Source organism: Camelina sativa, chromosome 2 (assembly GCF_000633955.1).
Source record: "Camelina sativa cultivar DH55 chromosome 2, Cs, whole genome shotgun sequence".
NCBI lineage: Eukaryota > Viridiplantae > Streptophyta > Magnoliopsida > Brassicales > Brassicaceae > Camelina > Camelina sativa.
Window position 1 is genome coordinate 26,081,901 of NC_025686.1, and position 14,021 is coordinate 26,095,921.

The 14,021-nt window shown below is 34.3% G+C and overlaps 4 protein-coding genes across 5 annotated transcripts; 2 read left to right on the forward strand and 2 right to left on the reverse strand.

The window, feature by feature from the left end:
- Window positions 423–3,296, reverse strand: LOC104739576 (post-GPI attachment to proteins factor 3). 2 transcript variants are annotated; one of them, XM_010459984.2, is made up of 5 exons: window positions 2,920–3,296; window positions 1,737–1,998; window positions 1,458–1,654; window positions 1,195–1,382; window positions 423–1,118 (listed from the first exon to the last, which is right to left on the reverse strand). In XM_010459984.2, the coding sequence occupies exons 1-5, from the start codon at window positions 3,018–3,020 to the stop codon at window positions 832–834; spliced, it is 1,035 nt and encodes a 344-aa protein (XP_010458286.1). In that variant the 5' UTR covers window positions 3,021–3,296; the 3' UTR covers window positions 423–831. The 2 variants fall into 2 exon arrangements, with proteins under 2 accessions (XP_010458286.1, XP_019093506.1); XM_019237961.1 differs by lacking the exon at window positions 2,920–3,296 and adding an exon at window positions 2,445–2,463.
- On the reverse strand, window positions 5,159–6,343 carry LOC104739585. The gene is made up of 2 exons (XM_010459996.2): window positions 5,785–6,343; window positions 5,159–5,676 (listed from the first exon to the last, which is right to left on the reverse strand). Exons 1-2 carry the CDS (start codon window positions 6,223–6,225, stop codon window positions 5,401–5,403), a joined length of 717 nt encoding a protein of 238 aa, XP_010458298.1. The 5' UTR covers window positions 6,226–6,343; the 3' UTR covers window positions 5,159–5,400.
- On the forward strand, window positions 10,237–10,777 carry LOC104739594. Its single transcript, XM_010460008.2, has one exon. It carries the CDS (start codon window positions 10,341–10,343, stop codon window positions 10,647–10,649), a length of 309 nt encoding a protein of 102 aa, XP_010458310.1. The 5' UTR covers window positions 10,237–10,340; the 3' UTR covers window positions 10,650–10,777.
- Window positions 12,331–13,634, forward strand: LOC104739601 (probable zinc transporter 12). The gene is made up of 3 exons (XM_010460019.2): window positions 12,331–12,983; window positions 13,095–13,244; window positions 13,329–13,634. The coding sequence occupies exons 1-3, from the start codon at window positions 12,366–12,368 to the stop codon at window positions 13,632–13,634; spliced, it is 1,074 nt and encodes a 357-aa protein (XP_010458321.1). The 5' UTR covers window positions 12,331–12,365.

Consider the following 14,021-nt stretch of genomic DNA (forward strand, 5'->3'; position numbering starts at 1 on the left):
AAAATTTGTTTGACAGCCAATTTGCAGTATTATATAATAATAATTACATATATAGCATTTTTCAATTACTTTTTTTTTTTAAAGCCAAAAGTAGAATAAAAAAATAACCAAAAAGAGGAAACATGCACTTTCCAAATAACAGACACATCCCAAATTTTTAATCAATTATCTTTTTTTTTTTTAAAGGTGAACAAACCAGCAGGCATATGATATAATCTGTGATTACAGTACATGTCTACAACGTCTATGTTGTTACATTGATCTCTAAGCGTAGTTGAGACATGCTAATCGGTGATTACAACGTCTACGTTGTTGCACTGAAGCGTAGTTTTGGAACCCTCTAAAATCAAGACCGACTTTGAACTAATTGGTCCATAGTTATATAGTTTATATACACAATACATATATTAAAACATTTGAAGTAATTGTAAGTCTATCCATAAGAAACAGATAAAAAAATATAATAAAACATGTTCTTTTTTTTTTTTTTTACAATGAGAAAATTGAAAAAGGATTTTTGTGAGTCAAAGAGCGGGAAAATGAAACTGGTGATCTTAAAGGTCGATTCCTCTCTCGACGGTAAAACTCTCCGGCCGACGAGCCTAGAGAGCAAAAACAAAAAACACAAAAAAAAAACCAAAAGAAGAAAACAGGAAAATATAGAGAGGAAGACCTTAAAAAGCGAAAGCAAATTCACCACAGAAGAACCAAACAGCATTGCTTGCTTCTTCTGCAAAAAACACACCCTAAAACAACTTCTGGACACCGGAGAAACTCGCCGGAAAAAATAAAAGATAAAAAAGAGACTTTTTTTTTTGTGAATCCATTCATTCACTTGGATTTCTTGAGATGAACGGTGGTTCTGAAAACAGCGTCATCGCAGACAAAACTCCACCAAATGTAAGAGAGAGGGATCCCTGCGGCGCGCCAAAGAGCGTGAGCATCGATGTAGCCTTTGTACGGTGGGAAATCTAGCATTCTTAGGCACATTGTGAGTATGCTCAACATTAAGAAAGATCTTAGCTTCCACTTTGATGGATGTGACGTTAAAGCAGCCCATATTCCCCACACTACTATCTCTATCCCTCCAATCCCGAATATAACTTTCCTGTGAAGCCCTGTTAACATTATAGAGTGAGATGCATTTGAAGAAACCAACGTTTTAGTTTCATAATCCCTAAGAAAAGATGATACCTTCGTCGAGGTTGTAGAAATTGAGGTAGAGAATATGAGTAGCTGCAACAGCGAGAATAGGTGCAGTAACCATGATTTTGACAGACTGATCGTGAATACTGAAAGACCGGAGTGTTGCTAGAATGAGAGTAAATGCAGCTAATACAGTAGCTGAAGAGTAATCTAGCCTCTCTGTCAGTTCAACATCTCTATATATAGAAAGCAACAAAGTTACTAAATAAAGAGAGGATTCCTTGATTGACAATCTTGGATATGTTAGTTACCTGCTATGACAAATACCACTCCAGAAGAGTGAATTCATAACGATGATGGCATAGATATGCATCAATCCGTTGTACTCGTAGTACGTTTTTCGATTTGGCTGGAGAGGCAGTTTATAGTAAACGAGGATGAAATATGAGACCCATCCTTGGAACTGCATAGCAAGGTCTAGAGCAGAGAATGCAACAGAGACAGGTTCCTGAAAGATAGATATACATAGATATATCAGCTGCTGAAAGGGTTGCTGAAATATACAGAATTGCAAAAAGAAGACGAGTTACCTGAATTCCATAGACATGTTTGAGTGGCCATTTACCGAAATACTTGGTAGGTCTCTCCCCATTTCTTCTTCTTTCTTCTTCTCTTGTCATCATGCATTCGTACTGACAATCACTTTGGCAATCCCATTGTTTCCATCTCAGGTAAAGTGGCTCTTGCATGTACCATGGACCGTCAATGACTTTTCCATCAGCTGAGAATTTACAGTTCTGGAAGCAAGTATCCCCCACACATCCTGTTTTCTGACATTGCTCAACACATGACCTGTAAACCAAAACCAATCAGCATATTAACACTGGTTTGTTCTTTAAACTGAGTAAAAAGCCACAAGGATAAAGCAGCATCTTTAATCCCAGCAGAGAGAGTACACTAACAACCAAACTTTAACCAATGTTATTAGCAAACAGAGTGAACTTAGACGATACCACCCTCCTAACTTAGAAGATGGACAGGGAGAAAGACAAGCTTCCACTAAGTTAAAAAAAAAAGAAAACACCAAACTAGTTGAAACCACTTGCAGCGACACAAGTCACTTTCTAGTATCTTTGGCTTTATAATCTTTCCAACAAAAGCAAATGACCCTACAGTTAAAATGAAAGGGCTTGTGGAAACACACAAAGATCTCATCTCTAACGTGTCCCAACTCTCACCCACAAGACTTTGGAAAGAAAAAAAAAGAAAAAAAAAAAGATTTGGAAAAGTCAACCAACAGAGTTGATAGTTTTAGTTTGTAAACTCATAGTTAAGCCCTTCCCCACCACCTCCTCCTCCTCCTCCTCCTAATCACTCCATTGTTTGTGGCTCTAATTTCCAACCAAAACCTGTGAAACCATAACCTTACATGTACTTGCATCCTAAAAGGTAGTAAATAAAACACAGAGTTTTAAGACAACAATGAGAATCATCCTAGCTGCCAAGTTATGCAATCAATGAATATCTTAACGGTCGACTCTGACAGTAATTAAAAAACCTAGACAGTATCAATGCAATCAATGAATGTAAATAGATTCGTTCCGTTAGAGATAACAAGAAAGCTAATTAAGATATAAAAAAGATTGTATCTTTAAACATCTCCAACGATATGAAAGCAGAGAAGAGAGGGTTCTGAATTGGAAACAAAATCTGATCTAAGAAAAAGAAAAAAAAAAAGAAAAAAAAAGAAGAAGACTTTATTATTATTATTACTTGTAAAGAGGATCAGAATCTCCGTCACTAGCTTCAAGTGCTGAAACAAGACACAACGAGACCACAACGATAAGCAGAACCCATCTCTGATTTCGCGCCATCCGATTTAGAGAGTAGAGACAGAGTAACAGAAGAGGAAACGAAAGAGAAGAGGAGGAATAAAGAAAAAGCTTAAAACTTTATTTAGTTATCTAGAGGAGGAGGGGGTGAGTAAGTCGGTGCGGGATGATCGGAGTAAATTGAATAGGTTTCGGTGTGGCAGTTTCTTCTTGTCCATCAAATCGCGGAGACAGGTGGATGCTTCATAGAGAGAACAAGAGAGAAGAGAGAGAAAGAGAGAGAGATCTCGCTGCGGCAAAAGAGAGAGAGAGAGAACCCGTGAGAGAGATAGAGGGAGTGAGGCGTGAAAGAGGAAGAAGAGAAGCGCGTGGCGAAAGAGAGAGAGACGCGTGTGAAGAGCAGTGCCTTCACAGACGTCGATTCACCCTCTCACTTGTGTGTGTTTCTTTTCTTGTCTTCTTTTTTTATTTGTGTAGACTTTTTTTTTCAGATATTTTATTTTATTCATATATATATATATATCAATATATGGTCACAGTGTCACACCAACATTTTTAGCTGTGAGCTATCTACTGTAATATTAAGCCAGATAATCAAAATCATCAAATCACTACTGTACAAGTACAACTAAAGGTTTGATGAACATTAGATGATATTGTTGTCACACCATCATCATCATTCACACACTTAGCATATATGCTTTGCTCATATGTGACATACTGCAGAAAAACTAGTCGACCAAGTCAAGTTTCTCGGCATTATTTATATATGTCATTATTATCCACCAACATCACTTTGCATTCAGTTTATTGAAATGTTCTTTTACCCATTGTGAATCTATATGATGATGGTAACTTTGAATCTAATTTTTTTTATCTAACTCATTCATCATCACTAGTAAATTAATCTTTCAAGAAGTTTTAGGAATTAGTCTTGACTTCAATAACTTCTGTTACTTTCTTTAGTTGACAAAAGTGTTTTTTTTTTAATCTTTCAAGAATTCTTAGGAATTAGTCTTTGGCTTGTGTTTTGACTTTGGACTTTAGATCAGGGCCGGCTCAAACTTTTCTTGCACCTTATGCCAAATTTTTTTTTTCTCCTAATTTACAGGTCTTATTTTTAGATTTTCAATATTTTGGGGTTTTTTTGTCAAAATATGAAACATTGAAGAGCCTAAAAACCTTATAATTTTTTCCAAAATATTGTGACATGGTGCAAATGCACTTTGTGCACTGGGTCATCGTCGGCACTGCTCTAGATTCTAAATAAGAAGAAAAACGAATCAAAATAACTCTAGTTTAACGTGAAACCAAATAAAAAATACGTGCGTTGGGCGAATACATTGACAACACGATGATTTCACCAGCCTCACGTTTCAAGTCTTGCGCGTGTGAATGTGAGAGAACTGGTCCCCAAAATTTTGGGAGGAAATTTCCTATCGATGAACTGCCTTTTGTTTTTTCTTGTACTATTATCACTAATGTACTAGTTAAACTGTCCTTAAAAACTACACCAGTTAAGTAAGTAGTACTGTATCTTTTTAAGCATCATCGACTGATACGAAACAGTACACACACATACAAAAACCATTATTATCATTTGTAGTTTATTGATTACAACAATCCTACAACTATAGTAGTAGAAGAGAAAGGAAATCTTTTCTTGAAACGTAGTAAAACAAGAAGATCAACGCAATGATATTATAGTTGCACGTGGTAATTAGTGTTTGGCCAGAGAGTTTTGTTGATTTCTGAGTACGAGGAAGATTTTATTCCATTTTCCCAAACTCATATCTTTTCTTTTAACTAAATTTACACATAAGTCTGTTATTCTTTAATTTATTTAACCAATTTTATGTGCGTAAAACACGGCAACCAAGTTGGAAGGGAACCCTGAAGGCAAATTTGCAAGAAGAAGAAGAAGAAAAAAAAAAAAAATACAATAATAATATAATCATCTGATGATGCTTTTCTACAGTATGAAGAAAAAAAACACTAATTGTTTTCTGGAATAAGTCATATCGAACTTTTTCATGACAAGTCATGTACAGTACAGTAATCAATCAAATTTTTCAAACAAAAGTAGTATCATCAACTACAAGGTCGGTCAGATAAAATCACGAAGATAATATATATTTTTGGTAGATCACATTTCCACAAACGAACAAGTGTTAAAGATATGTGTCAATCGCATTCACTTCTTCAATCTGTAATTTGGTTTTTTTCCATGCTCAGGCCCATCATTTCTCCTTTTCTTTTCTATTCCTAGGGGTGTCACGCAACCATTACAATTTTAATGTATTCAATTCTTCCACAATCATCTATGAAAAAACATACTAATACAAGTTTGTAACAAAAACAACTTTTGTTACTTCAAAACTCAAAACAAATTATAGCTTATCATCAAGATCAAGATTCAAGATCAAGAATCAGAGACTGAAATAACAGCTTGTAGATCGGCGAGACACTCCTCCGGAAGAGATAGGAACGTGTTCATAAACCAATCGTCGACGGTCTCAACTTTAGCCACGCCTACGAGTCTACACTTCCCTTCTTTATCCATTCTCTCCCCTCTCCCACTCTTCCTCTCTCCTCTTGACTCTTCCGTCGTCAACACCGTTTTCACCACCAACGCTGGTGCTCTGTATATCCCTCCTCCCGCCGTGAAAAAGAACTTCGCCGTAAACTCCAGTTCCACCTTTCATATCAAACCCATGTCAAAAAAGTTCAAAAAGAACTTCTAAAAACAGAGGACTTCTAAAAACAGAGGATTTATAAGAACAGAGGATTTTATGAAATTTGTTACCTTTCCGGATTCAGGTTCGATAGTTCCTTGGAAAACCTCCGGTGAGATATCGATTTTTAGAAACGGAGGCAATGGAAAGCCGAGAAATTTCGTGGTTTGGCTAGTGAGAGGAGGGATATAGAGAGTAGCCACATTGAAACAAACAGACAACAATCCAAAGTTTGATGCTCTGTTTTCGTCGATCTTTTGAGCGGTTCCGGTGCCGGAGCCACCTTGAGGAGAGTATTCGAAATCGGGATATCTGGAGATGCCAAGCTTACCTGTTCCAACGGTTTTGAAGCTGACACTGTAGAGATTATTGGGGAGCTGTGTTGTTGTGTTGGGTTTTGGGTTTAGTGAATTTGAAATCACAAGTTTGATTTGGTTTTGGGATTTGTGGTTATTGTATCTTCTTGGGGATTTGTAGATTGTTGTTAATGGGTTTATTTTCGTTGAAGCCATGTCTCTCACTCACTACTACTATTAACACTTACTTGTTTATATTGTTTATGATGTTTTTTTTTTTGGTTTGCTTGAATCATCAATTTGATCGAAGAAAGCATAAATCTTATCGTCAGTTTTGATTGTGTGGTAGTAAGTACGACAGATATGTGGCTAGTTATAATAACACCAATGTGTAAAGTCTACAATGATAGGAATAATACCAATCTGTTCATTATATAACACAACAAAAACAACGGGCTAAAAGAAGAATTGTATTTGTTGTTTACATGGGCTCAAAATGCTCAATATTGAGATTATGATCTAATATTTAAATTGTGCTGAAGATCTGACATGATGTGGGTCTTGGACTTGTGGTTAGTGGACTTGTGGTTAGTCAAAAAATGATGGTAAAATAAAACATGTAACAAATGGATATGGTTGAGTTGTAAGTTTGAAACAATACTACTAGCTTCTATTAGTTGATGTCCGAGGAAAAAAACCAATATAAAGTGATAAGTTGGAAATTAGCTGTATGGATAATAGCAAAGATAGAAATTTGCAAAAACAAAGATAGAAGAAAATCAAGTATTAGCTATGATTTAAGATACATTATTAAAATTTTGAATAGTTTAATTTCCTAAAATATTGTTATAAACGTTACGTTGGGGCCACAATCACATTCACACACCAACGGCGGACTTGGCTAGAAGGCCCATCTGTTTTTTTTGCCAACAAGGCCCATCTGTTTTGGTCATGCAAGACATGTTTTCAAATGAGTCTCTCTCCACTATGATCCAGCATCCACTTAACCTACGCACCAAGTTATGTTTTTAAAAGAAAACACTAAGATATCATTTATAATGACTCAAAAGACGAGAAACATGTGTAAAACTATATTAGTCATATATTCATATTGATTATCCTACGATATCTAAATCTTGTTTCTCATGTTAATCAAGTAATGGACTCTCTCTCTCTCTCTCTCTCTCTCTCTCTCTCTCTCTTATTAAGAGTAGGTAGCTCACTTGGTTGTTGATTGACTTCTGAAATCTAACTGAGGAAAACTTCATACGTTAGTATTCGAGTTTTTCTTTGGGAGGAAACTAATTTAGCCTCCAGCCCACATAGACGCATGGACTTTTTCCCGAAATTGGCAGATAACCAAAACAAATTATTGACTTGTATGATTGTATTGTATCATTCAAATTTCCTCGACTAAACAAAACACCAATTTGTATAGTAATGAAAGCCAATATATATGATCGAATCATTGGGATGGTTGGACATTATTAACTTAATTTTCTAAAACTCATAAAAAGAAACCACGACCATTAAAAAAAAAATCATATATTCGATAATTGATAGTTTTATATAAACCTTTCTTGCGCAAATATGTGCATATGAAACACTTAATGGATGCTTATAATAACAAGTAAGACTTTCGGCCGTTGTGGAAAATATATAAACCTATAGAATTGTTGGGACTGCTTTTATAGAATGTGGACCGATCGGACTTTGTCAAATTTCATTCTAACCGTTGATCCTCATTTCGTGTTTACTCATCTTCCGCACGCCATTAACAATAAAGATTCCCATTATTTTTCGTCGTCAAATTTGTCTAACCTTCACTAACACCATATTCCCTAATCTTAGTGTACATCAACACGATGTATACTAATCGAGTATCTAATTTAAAAGTAAAAGCATTCAAAGATAAAATTTTAGTTTTAAATTTAATATAGTGATGTGCTTTCACAAAGTTTTGGAATGCTAAATTTTAAAATGATCATATCCTTTAAAATACATTTCATCGGGTTATTCAGTTACATCTATCAGATCCCACTATCTCCTATGTATAAATTTGGTTAGATGTTTGTTTTTCACTTTTGGTTTGTAAGGTTTTTACAACGTCCTTCTTACGTTATTGCTGAAATAGGATCAATATTAGGAATAAAAAGACTTTGCTACGCATTTATCACTATATGGAAAATTCAGTTAGATGCTGTAGGAGAGGATGCATCTTTCTTCAAACTTATCAAAACGTATTGCAGTTTACTTGGTTTGCTCAGTACCCATCTTCAATGATTCATAATAATACTTAGATTTAATGTACTACAAATTAAAAATAGCTAGTTGAATAATTAATTCCGTTATGTCAAATCATTTACTTTCATCAAATGTTATGACTGGTTCACCAGGTTATGGTATGGTATATTCACGACAGGACAACCGATACGATGACAACTGGTACGAATTCTTTTTATCCAAAACATACGAATAATAGAATCGATCGGCAACACGTTGACAAAAAAAAAAAAAAAATGATAATACTGATGAACCACTTTTATAACGAATTAGAGTATTTTGTAATTTGAGGATTATAAGAAATCGTACATAATATCTAAGGTTAATTAGTTAAGTAATAAAAGGTAGTTGGAGCGTTGGCTTTTGTGGAACTATAATAACTTACGTGTCTTTAAATGGCGGCTGGCTAGCTACTCTCGAAGGCTACGTTTCTTTTAACCATATTCTCTATTTTCCTTAGTTAATACTTCACAATATAAGATGTTTTCAAGTTTCTATACAATTTTTAGATTAATTTACTATTTTATATTATGTAGTATTGTTTCTGATTGATTGAACTCACTTAAAAGTAAAGACTTCTTAATCTACGTATTTAAGTTACCATATACTATATTTTGAAATGGAAAGAGTATTACTTAAATACGATATCCTAAATTTTTTTCCAATATAATCTATTTGATAAAACATTATATACTCTGAAAAGTATCTTTGGTGGCCGTGGGCAACATTGGTACATCTCATTCGCAGGAACTTAAGAAGAAAAGATCGATTTTTCGTTTAGAACTAGTGTTTATCTTTTGGACTTTATTGTTATTGCCTCTGTTCTTAGTTGTTTGGTTTCGACCTACTTCGTTTTGGCTTTCAATCTTTCTGTTGTGTAGTTTTAGCTGACTCCAGGACTTATCCTTTGTCCGCCGGCCTAGCTTCCCTTGTTTGGGCTTAGACTCTGGGGATATATCGTTTTTCCGCCGGCAAAGTTGTATTTCTACCACTTCCAACAAGGGTTACTGCTAAAACACCGCTTACTTTTCAAAGACAAACTGCTCCTAAACTAAGCCTGAACACGTTTCCAGTTGTTGATCGACGCGTGTCGTGATCACCAGCATAGTCGGCGTCGTAACATTTCAAGTATTATCAATATAACATTAGATGACAAAAAAAAAAAAAGTATCTTATTTTATATTTGTGATACTTTAATTGAAATTATAGATTTGGTGTAGTATTAATTAAATTGATTGGTCAACTATAACAATATCTAAAATAAACAAATAAATAGTATTTTCAATATCTTAACTAGTACTAAAAGAGGAGTTCAGAGATATTATGAAAATTACTCGAATCTAAAAACTCCATTACATGTCACCTTGTCATCTCTGCGACTCTACCATTCATTTTGTTACACTTGTGAAGATTTTATTTATAGTTTTTAATATTCTATATTTTTTTCTTTCTACCTTTTTTGCTAAATTTTTTGGCATATAAAATGTTATTCACTATTATCTAAATTTCGAATCTACTTTTTTTTTTTTTTTCGTAGTTTAACTTTTTTTTTTAATATTTTAGGAAATTGCTATTAGGCTACATGTCCTAAGCTGTTTAGTTTTAAAACGCCACCTATATAGGTTTTTTAATGACATACATTTAATTTTATACAATGACATAAAAATCCATTTATTAATATATATAAAATAAAAATATATATTCAAATCAGTGATAAGGATGCTTTTTTTTTTTTTTTTTTGGGAAACTGATAAGGATGATATGACTTGGAGGAATAGGTTAAAAGAAAGTGCAAACATCTCCTTTAGTGAGTCACAACCGTTGACCTGCACCACAAGCATAAAGAGACCAAGTCTCTAACCCAACCAACACAACACAACACCCCTAGACCAAAAGACGAAACTACCCTCACTTCTCTTCCCAATATAAAACAACTCAAAACGCATGTCAAATAAATACATAACTCAATTTCCCATTCCTTATCGAAAGAGAGAAAAACTCGAAGCGTTTTATACTTTTGTCTTTAATATAGAAGAAACTAAAAAGGCATGAGAGGTTCAAGAACAGGTTCTTCAGACATGAGCGCTTGGTGTTCTGCTGTTGTGTTGCTGTCTTTAATACTTTTGTTATCTGTTCGTGAGAACAACGCTTCTAACTCGATCAGAGGGTCTCAATTCTCAGAGAAACCTTGCGAAGAGATTTACGTCGTCGGAGAAGGTGAGACGCTTCATACCATCGGAGATAAATGCGGTGACCCGTTTATAGTGGAGCGAAACCCTCATATCCATGATCCGGATGATGTCTTTCCCGGTCTTGTCCTCAAAATCGCACCTTATTACTTCTCCAGAAAATTGTAAGACATATACCAAAGAACAAAAAGGTTTTTTTTTTTTTTTTCTCTTTTAATTTTGTTTTAAGCATACTTTTTCCTATGTACATATATACTAAAGGATTCCATAATAAATACAGAGTTTTCAAAGAAACAGAGCAAAAACAGAGTATTTGTTTTAGGTATACAAAGTAAAGTAGTATGGATACGTTTCACGCTTTGAGTTGAAAAATTGATAGTATAAAATAAAAATTAGTTGCTGAATTTATGCAATAACGAAACGCCAAGTTTCATTCAAAAAAAAAAAGTATAACGAAACGCCAAGTTAGAAAAAAGACCAACTGACTTTGGACTACCGTAATTTTAAAAGAGTATCTTTGGTTATTTGATAAACTCTGATTTACGCCTAAGAAAATCTTGAATAAATAAAAAAGGATATGAATTTGATTTATATATACTGTACGAATATTTAATGATAATACTCTAACTAGGTAAACAAGTGCGGATAAATTGAATTCAAATAAAATTATTACGAATAAAATTATTATTTGAGATCTAAGATTCGTTTGTATAAAACAAAATATGTAACTAATTTTTATTATTATTTAAATTTGTGACTATTTTATGTAAAAATACATTTTACCCGTGAAATATTTGAATGTAGAAAAGAATCTTAACGTGGTGGAAAAATTTGTATGAACTTTATTTTAATAAAATATGAATAATTATCATTTTAAAAAAATAATTTGTTGTTTTAAAAAAAATAGTAATATAGTTTCAAATTAAATGGGTACAAATAGTTTTAATTTATGTAATGAATTTTGACATAAATCTATAGTGACATAGATGTAATTAGTATAATTAATAAAAGTTATTTGCTAAAATATGCTTCGAGCTCTCTGGCGACGACACATCAGCATTTTTTCAAGAATGCTTCTTTTTTAATTTATAGGGGATTGACCAAGAACGGAAGAGTAGCATAAATTAACAAGAAGAGAGCTCCAATTGATAAAACTAAGTTGTGTACGAGCTGTATCCTGTATGTACATCTTTTAAAGGGTTTAAACAAAAACTCGATGAAAAGTTTCTCAAATCCATGCCCATTCGCAATCCATAATCAGCTGAACGGCGATTACTTTCGAGCCCCGTAAGCCACATTTACTTGTGATGTGGATCGTACTTAGTTATGGCGTATAAACCCTGAACTAACATGTTTCCAAATTCCTAGTTTTTAAGATTCAACATGCGCATTCCCTCTCTTGATACATTAATTGGGATTTACGGTAAATTTACAAAATTATCTTTCTTAGTAGTCAATAGAGTCAAGCTTTCGAAATTTGCAATAAATACATAATTACCAAAACTATCTCCAACTATAATTTTTGTTTTTTTTTTTTTTTCCTACGTTTTGCAATAAATTAGTTTGCAGAAACTAATAAACTACACATCTAGACTAATTATGTCGTCATCTCCAAAAACCACTGCTTCTAATTTCAAATACAAAATTTCCAATTAAAAGTTTTTAAAAACAGTATTACTGCGCATGTCGACATTATTCACAAAAAATTACACAAATTCCATATCTTTAGGGTCAAAGGAAAATTCAATATCTCTAAAACCCTCTGTAAACGAGAATCTCTTATATATAAGCAACGCGAATTGTTCACTGTTACAAACTCACGATCAAAGCCATCAAGGAAGAAAAAGAAAAAACCAAAACCCTAACTTTTTTCAAAAGCCAACGATGGGTAGATTCCAAAAAACCCTAATTTCTGCTTTCGTTCTCTACTTGGTTATTCTACCTCTTCTAGTCTCAGCTGCAGAGGAAGAAAACGAATGTGGCGGATCCAAAGGTGGTGACGACTCTGCTGCGGCAAAAGCATCAGTTCGTAATTACAAGATCATAGCTTTTTTCTCAATCCTATTTGCCGGAATAATTGGCGTCTGTTTACCTATTTTTGGCCTCAAGTCAGAGAGCGATTTCTTCATGTATGTGAAAGCATTCGCCGCGGGTGTAATCCTAGCCACCGGTTTTGTCCACATTCTTCCTGATGCTACCGAGAGTCTCACTAGTCCGTGCCTTGGAGAAGAGCCACCGTGGGGTGATTTTCCGATGACGGGGCTTGTTGCTATGTCTGCTGCGATCTTGACAATGTTGATTGAGTCCTTTGCTTCAGGTTATTTCAACAGATCTCGGTTGGAGAATGAGGGTAAGACTTTGCCGGTGAGTACAGGCGGGGATATGGAGGAACATTCTCATGCTGCCTCTGCTCATACTCATGCCTCACAAGGACATTCACATGGCTCTCTTCTTGTTCCCCTTGATGATCACACTAATATGAGGAAAAAGATTGTAACTCAAGTAAGTAAAAGGACAAACCCAAACCTTTTTTTTCTTCTGTTATAATTAAATTCTTGAATATGTTTTAGAAAATCTGTTTTAGTATTGACTCTGTTTTTCATATGGTGATAGATATTGGAATTAGGTATTGTGGTTCACTCAGTGATAATAGGAGTATCTCTGGGAGTATCTCCAAGTGAAAGCACAATAAAGCCTCTCATAGCTGCAATTACCTTCCATCAATTGTTTGAAGGTTTTGGTCTTGGTGGTTGCATCTCTGAGGTAATCTTAAATTCATTTTTTTTTTTACTTTCATATGATTATATCAGCTGAGGAGATAAAACTTACACATTTCTGTGTATGCAGGCAAAGTTTGAAGCAAAGAAAATTTGGGTTATGTTGTTGTTCTTCTCACTCACGGCACCAGTAGGGATCGGAATTGGTATTGGAGTGTCAGAGATTTACAATGAGAATAGTCCAATGGCCCTAAAAGTGTCTGGTTTTCTTAACGCTGCAGCTGCTGGAATCTTGATTTACATGGCCCTTGTTGATTTGGTAGCTCCACTTTTCATGAACCACAAAGCTCAGAGTAGTATGAAGATACAAGTATTTTGTAGCTTATCTCTTGTTGTTGGTGCTGGTTTGATGTCGCTTATAGCTTTGTGGGCTTGAATAAGTTTTAGTGTGTGTTTTTTTCAGTATTTTTTCAGATTTTGTAGAACAAAGAAATAGTATTTGGATTTTTGATTAAAAACTCAGTCAATTCGTGGCAAGATACTATCAGCTCTTGACTAAGTTATGAGGTTAGAATGTAAATAAATAAAATCCTAAGTCTAATGGTGCCTCATAAAGTAGAGCGAAACTTTGACCATTTTGTGGGACAACAGCAAATGACTCCCCAACCTGCAAAAACTGGAAGTAAGAAAGAGATTTGTCAACAAGCTACTCAAAAATTGGATAATTTGTAATGAATATGACTCTCACAAGTCACAACTTTGGCTCTTCATAAAAGCATAAACCAAAAAGAGATCAAATTCTCATCAAAACGATCCGTTTTCA

Excerpts from the sequence above, each read along its gene's own strand:
- LOC104739576 (XM_010459984.2), bottom strand. The coding sequence starts at position 3,020 with ATGGCGCGAAATCAGAGATGGGTTCTGCTTATCGTTGTGGTCTCGTTG. Across the intron at positions 1,655-1,736 it reads AACATGTCTATGGAATTCAG|GAACCTGTCTCTGTTGCATT; the intron begins GTAACTCGTCTT and ends TCTATCTTTCAG. Across the intron at positions 1,383-1,457 it reads AGTGGTATTTGTCATAGCAG|AGATGTTGAACTGACAGAGA; the intron begins GTAACTAACATA and ends TTCTATATATAG.
- LOC104739585 (XM_010459996.2), bottom strand. The coding sequence starts at position 6,225 with ATGGCTTCAACGAAAATAAACCCATTAACAACAATCTACAAATCCCCA. Across the intron at positions 5,677-5,784 it reads TCGAACCTGAATCCGGAAAG|GTGGAACTGGAGTTTACGGC; the intron begins GTAACAAATTTC and ends TTGATATGAAAG.
- LOC104739594 (XM_010460008.2), top strand. The coding sequence starts at position 10,341 with ATGAGAGGTTCAAGAACAGGTTCTTCAGACATGAGCGCTTGGTGTTCT.
- LOC104739601 (XM_010460019.2), top strand. The coding sequence starts at position 12,366 with ATGGGTAGATTCCAAAAAACCCTAATTTCTGCTTTCGTTCTCTACTTG. Across the intron at positions 12,984-13,094 it reads GGAAAAAGATTGTAACTCAA|ATATTGGAATTAGGTATTGT; the intron begins GTAAGTAAAAGG and ends ATATGGTGATAG. Across the intron at positions 13,245-13,328 it reads TTGGTGGTTGCATCTCTGAG|GCAAAGTTTGAAGCAAAGAA; the intron begins GTAATCTTAAAT and ends CTGTGTATGCAG.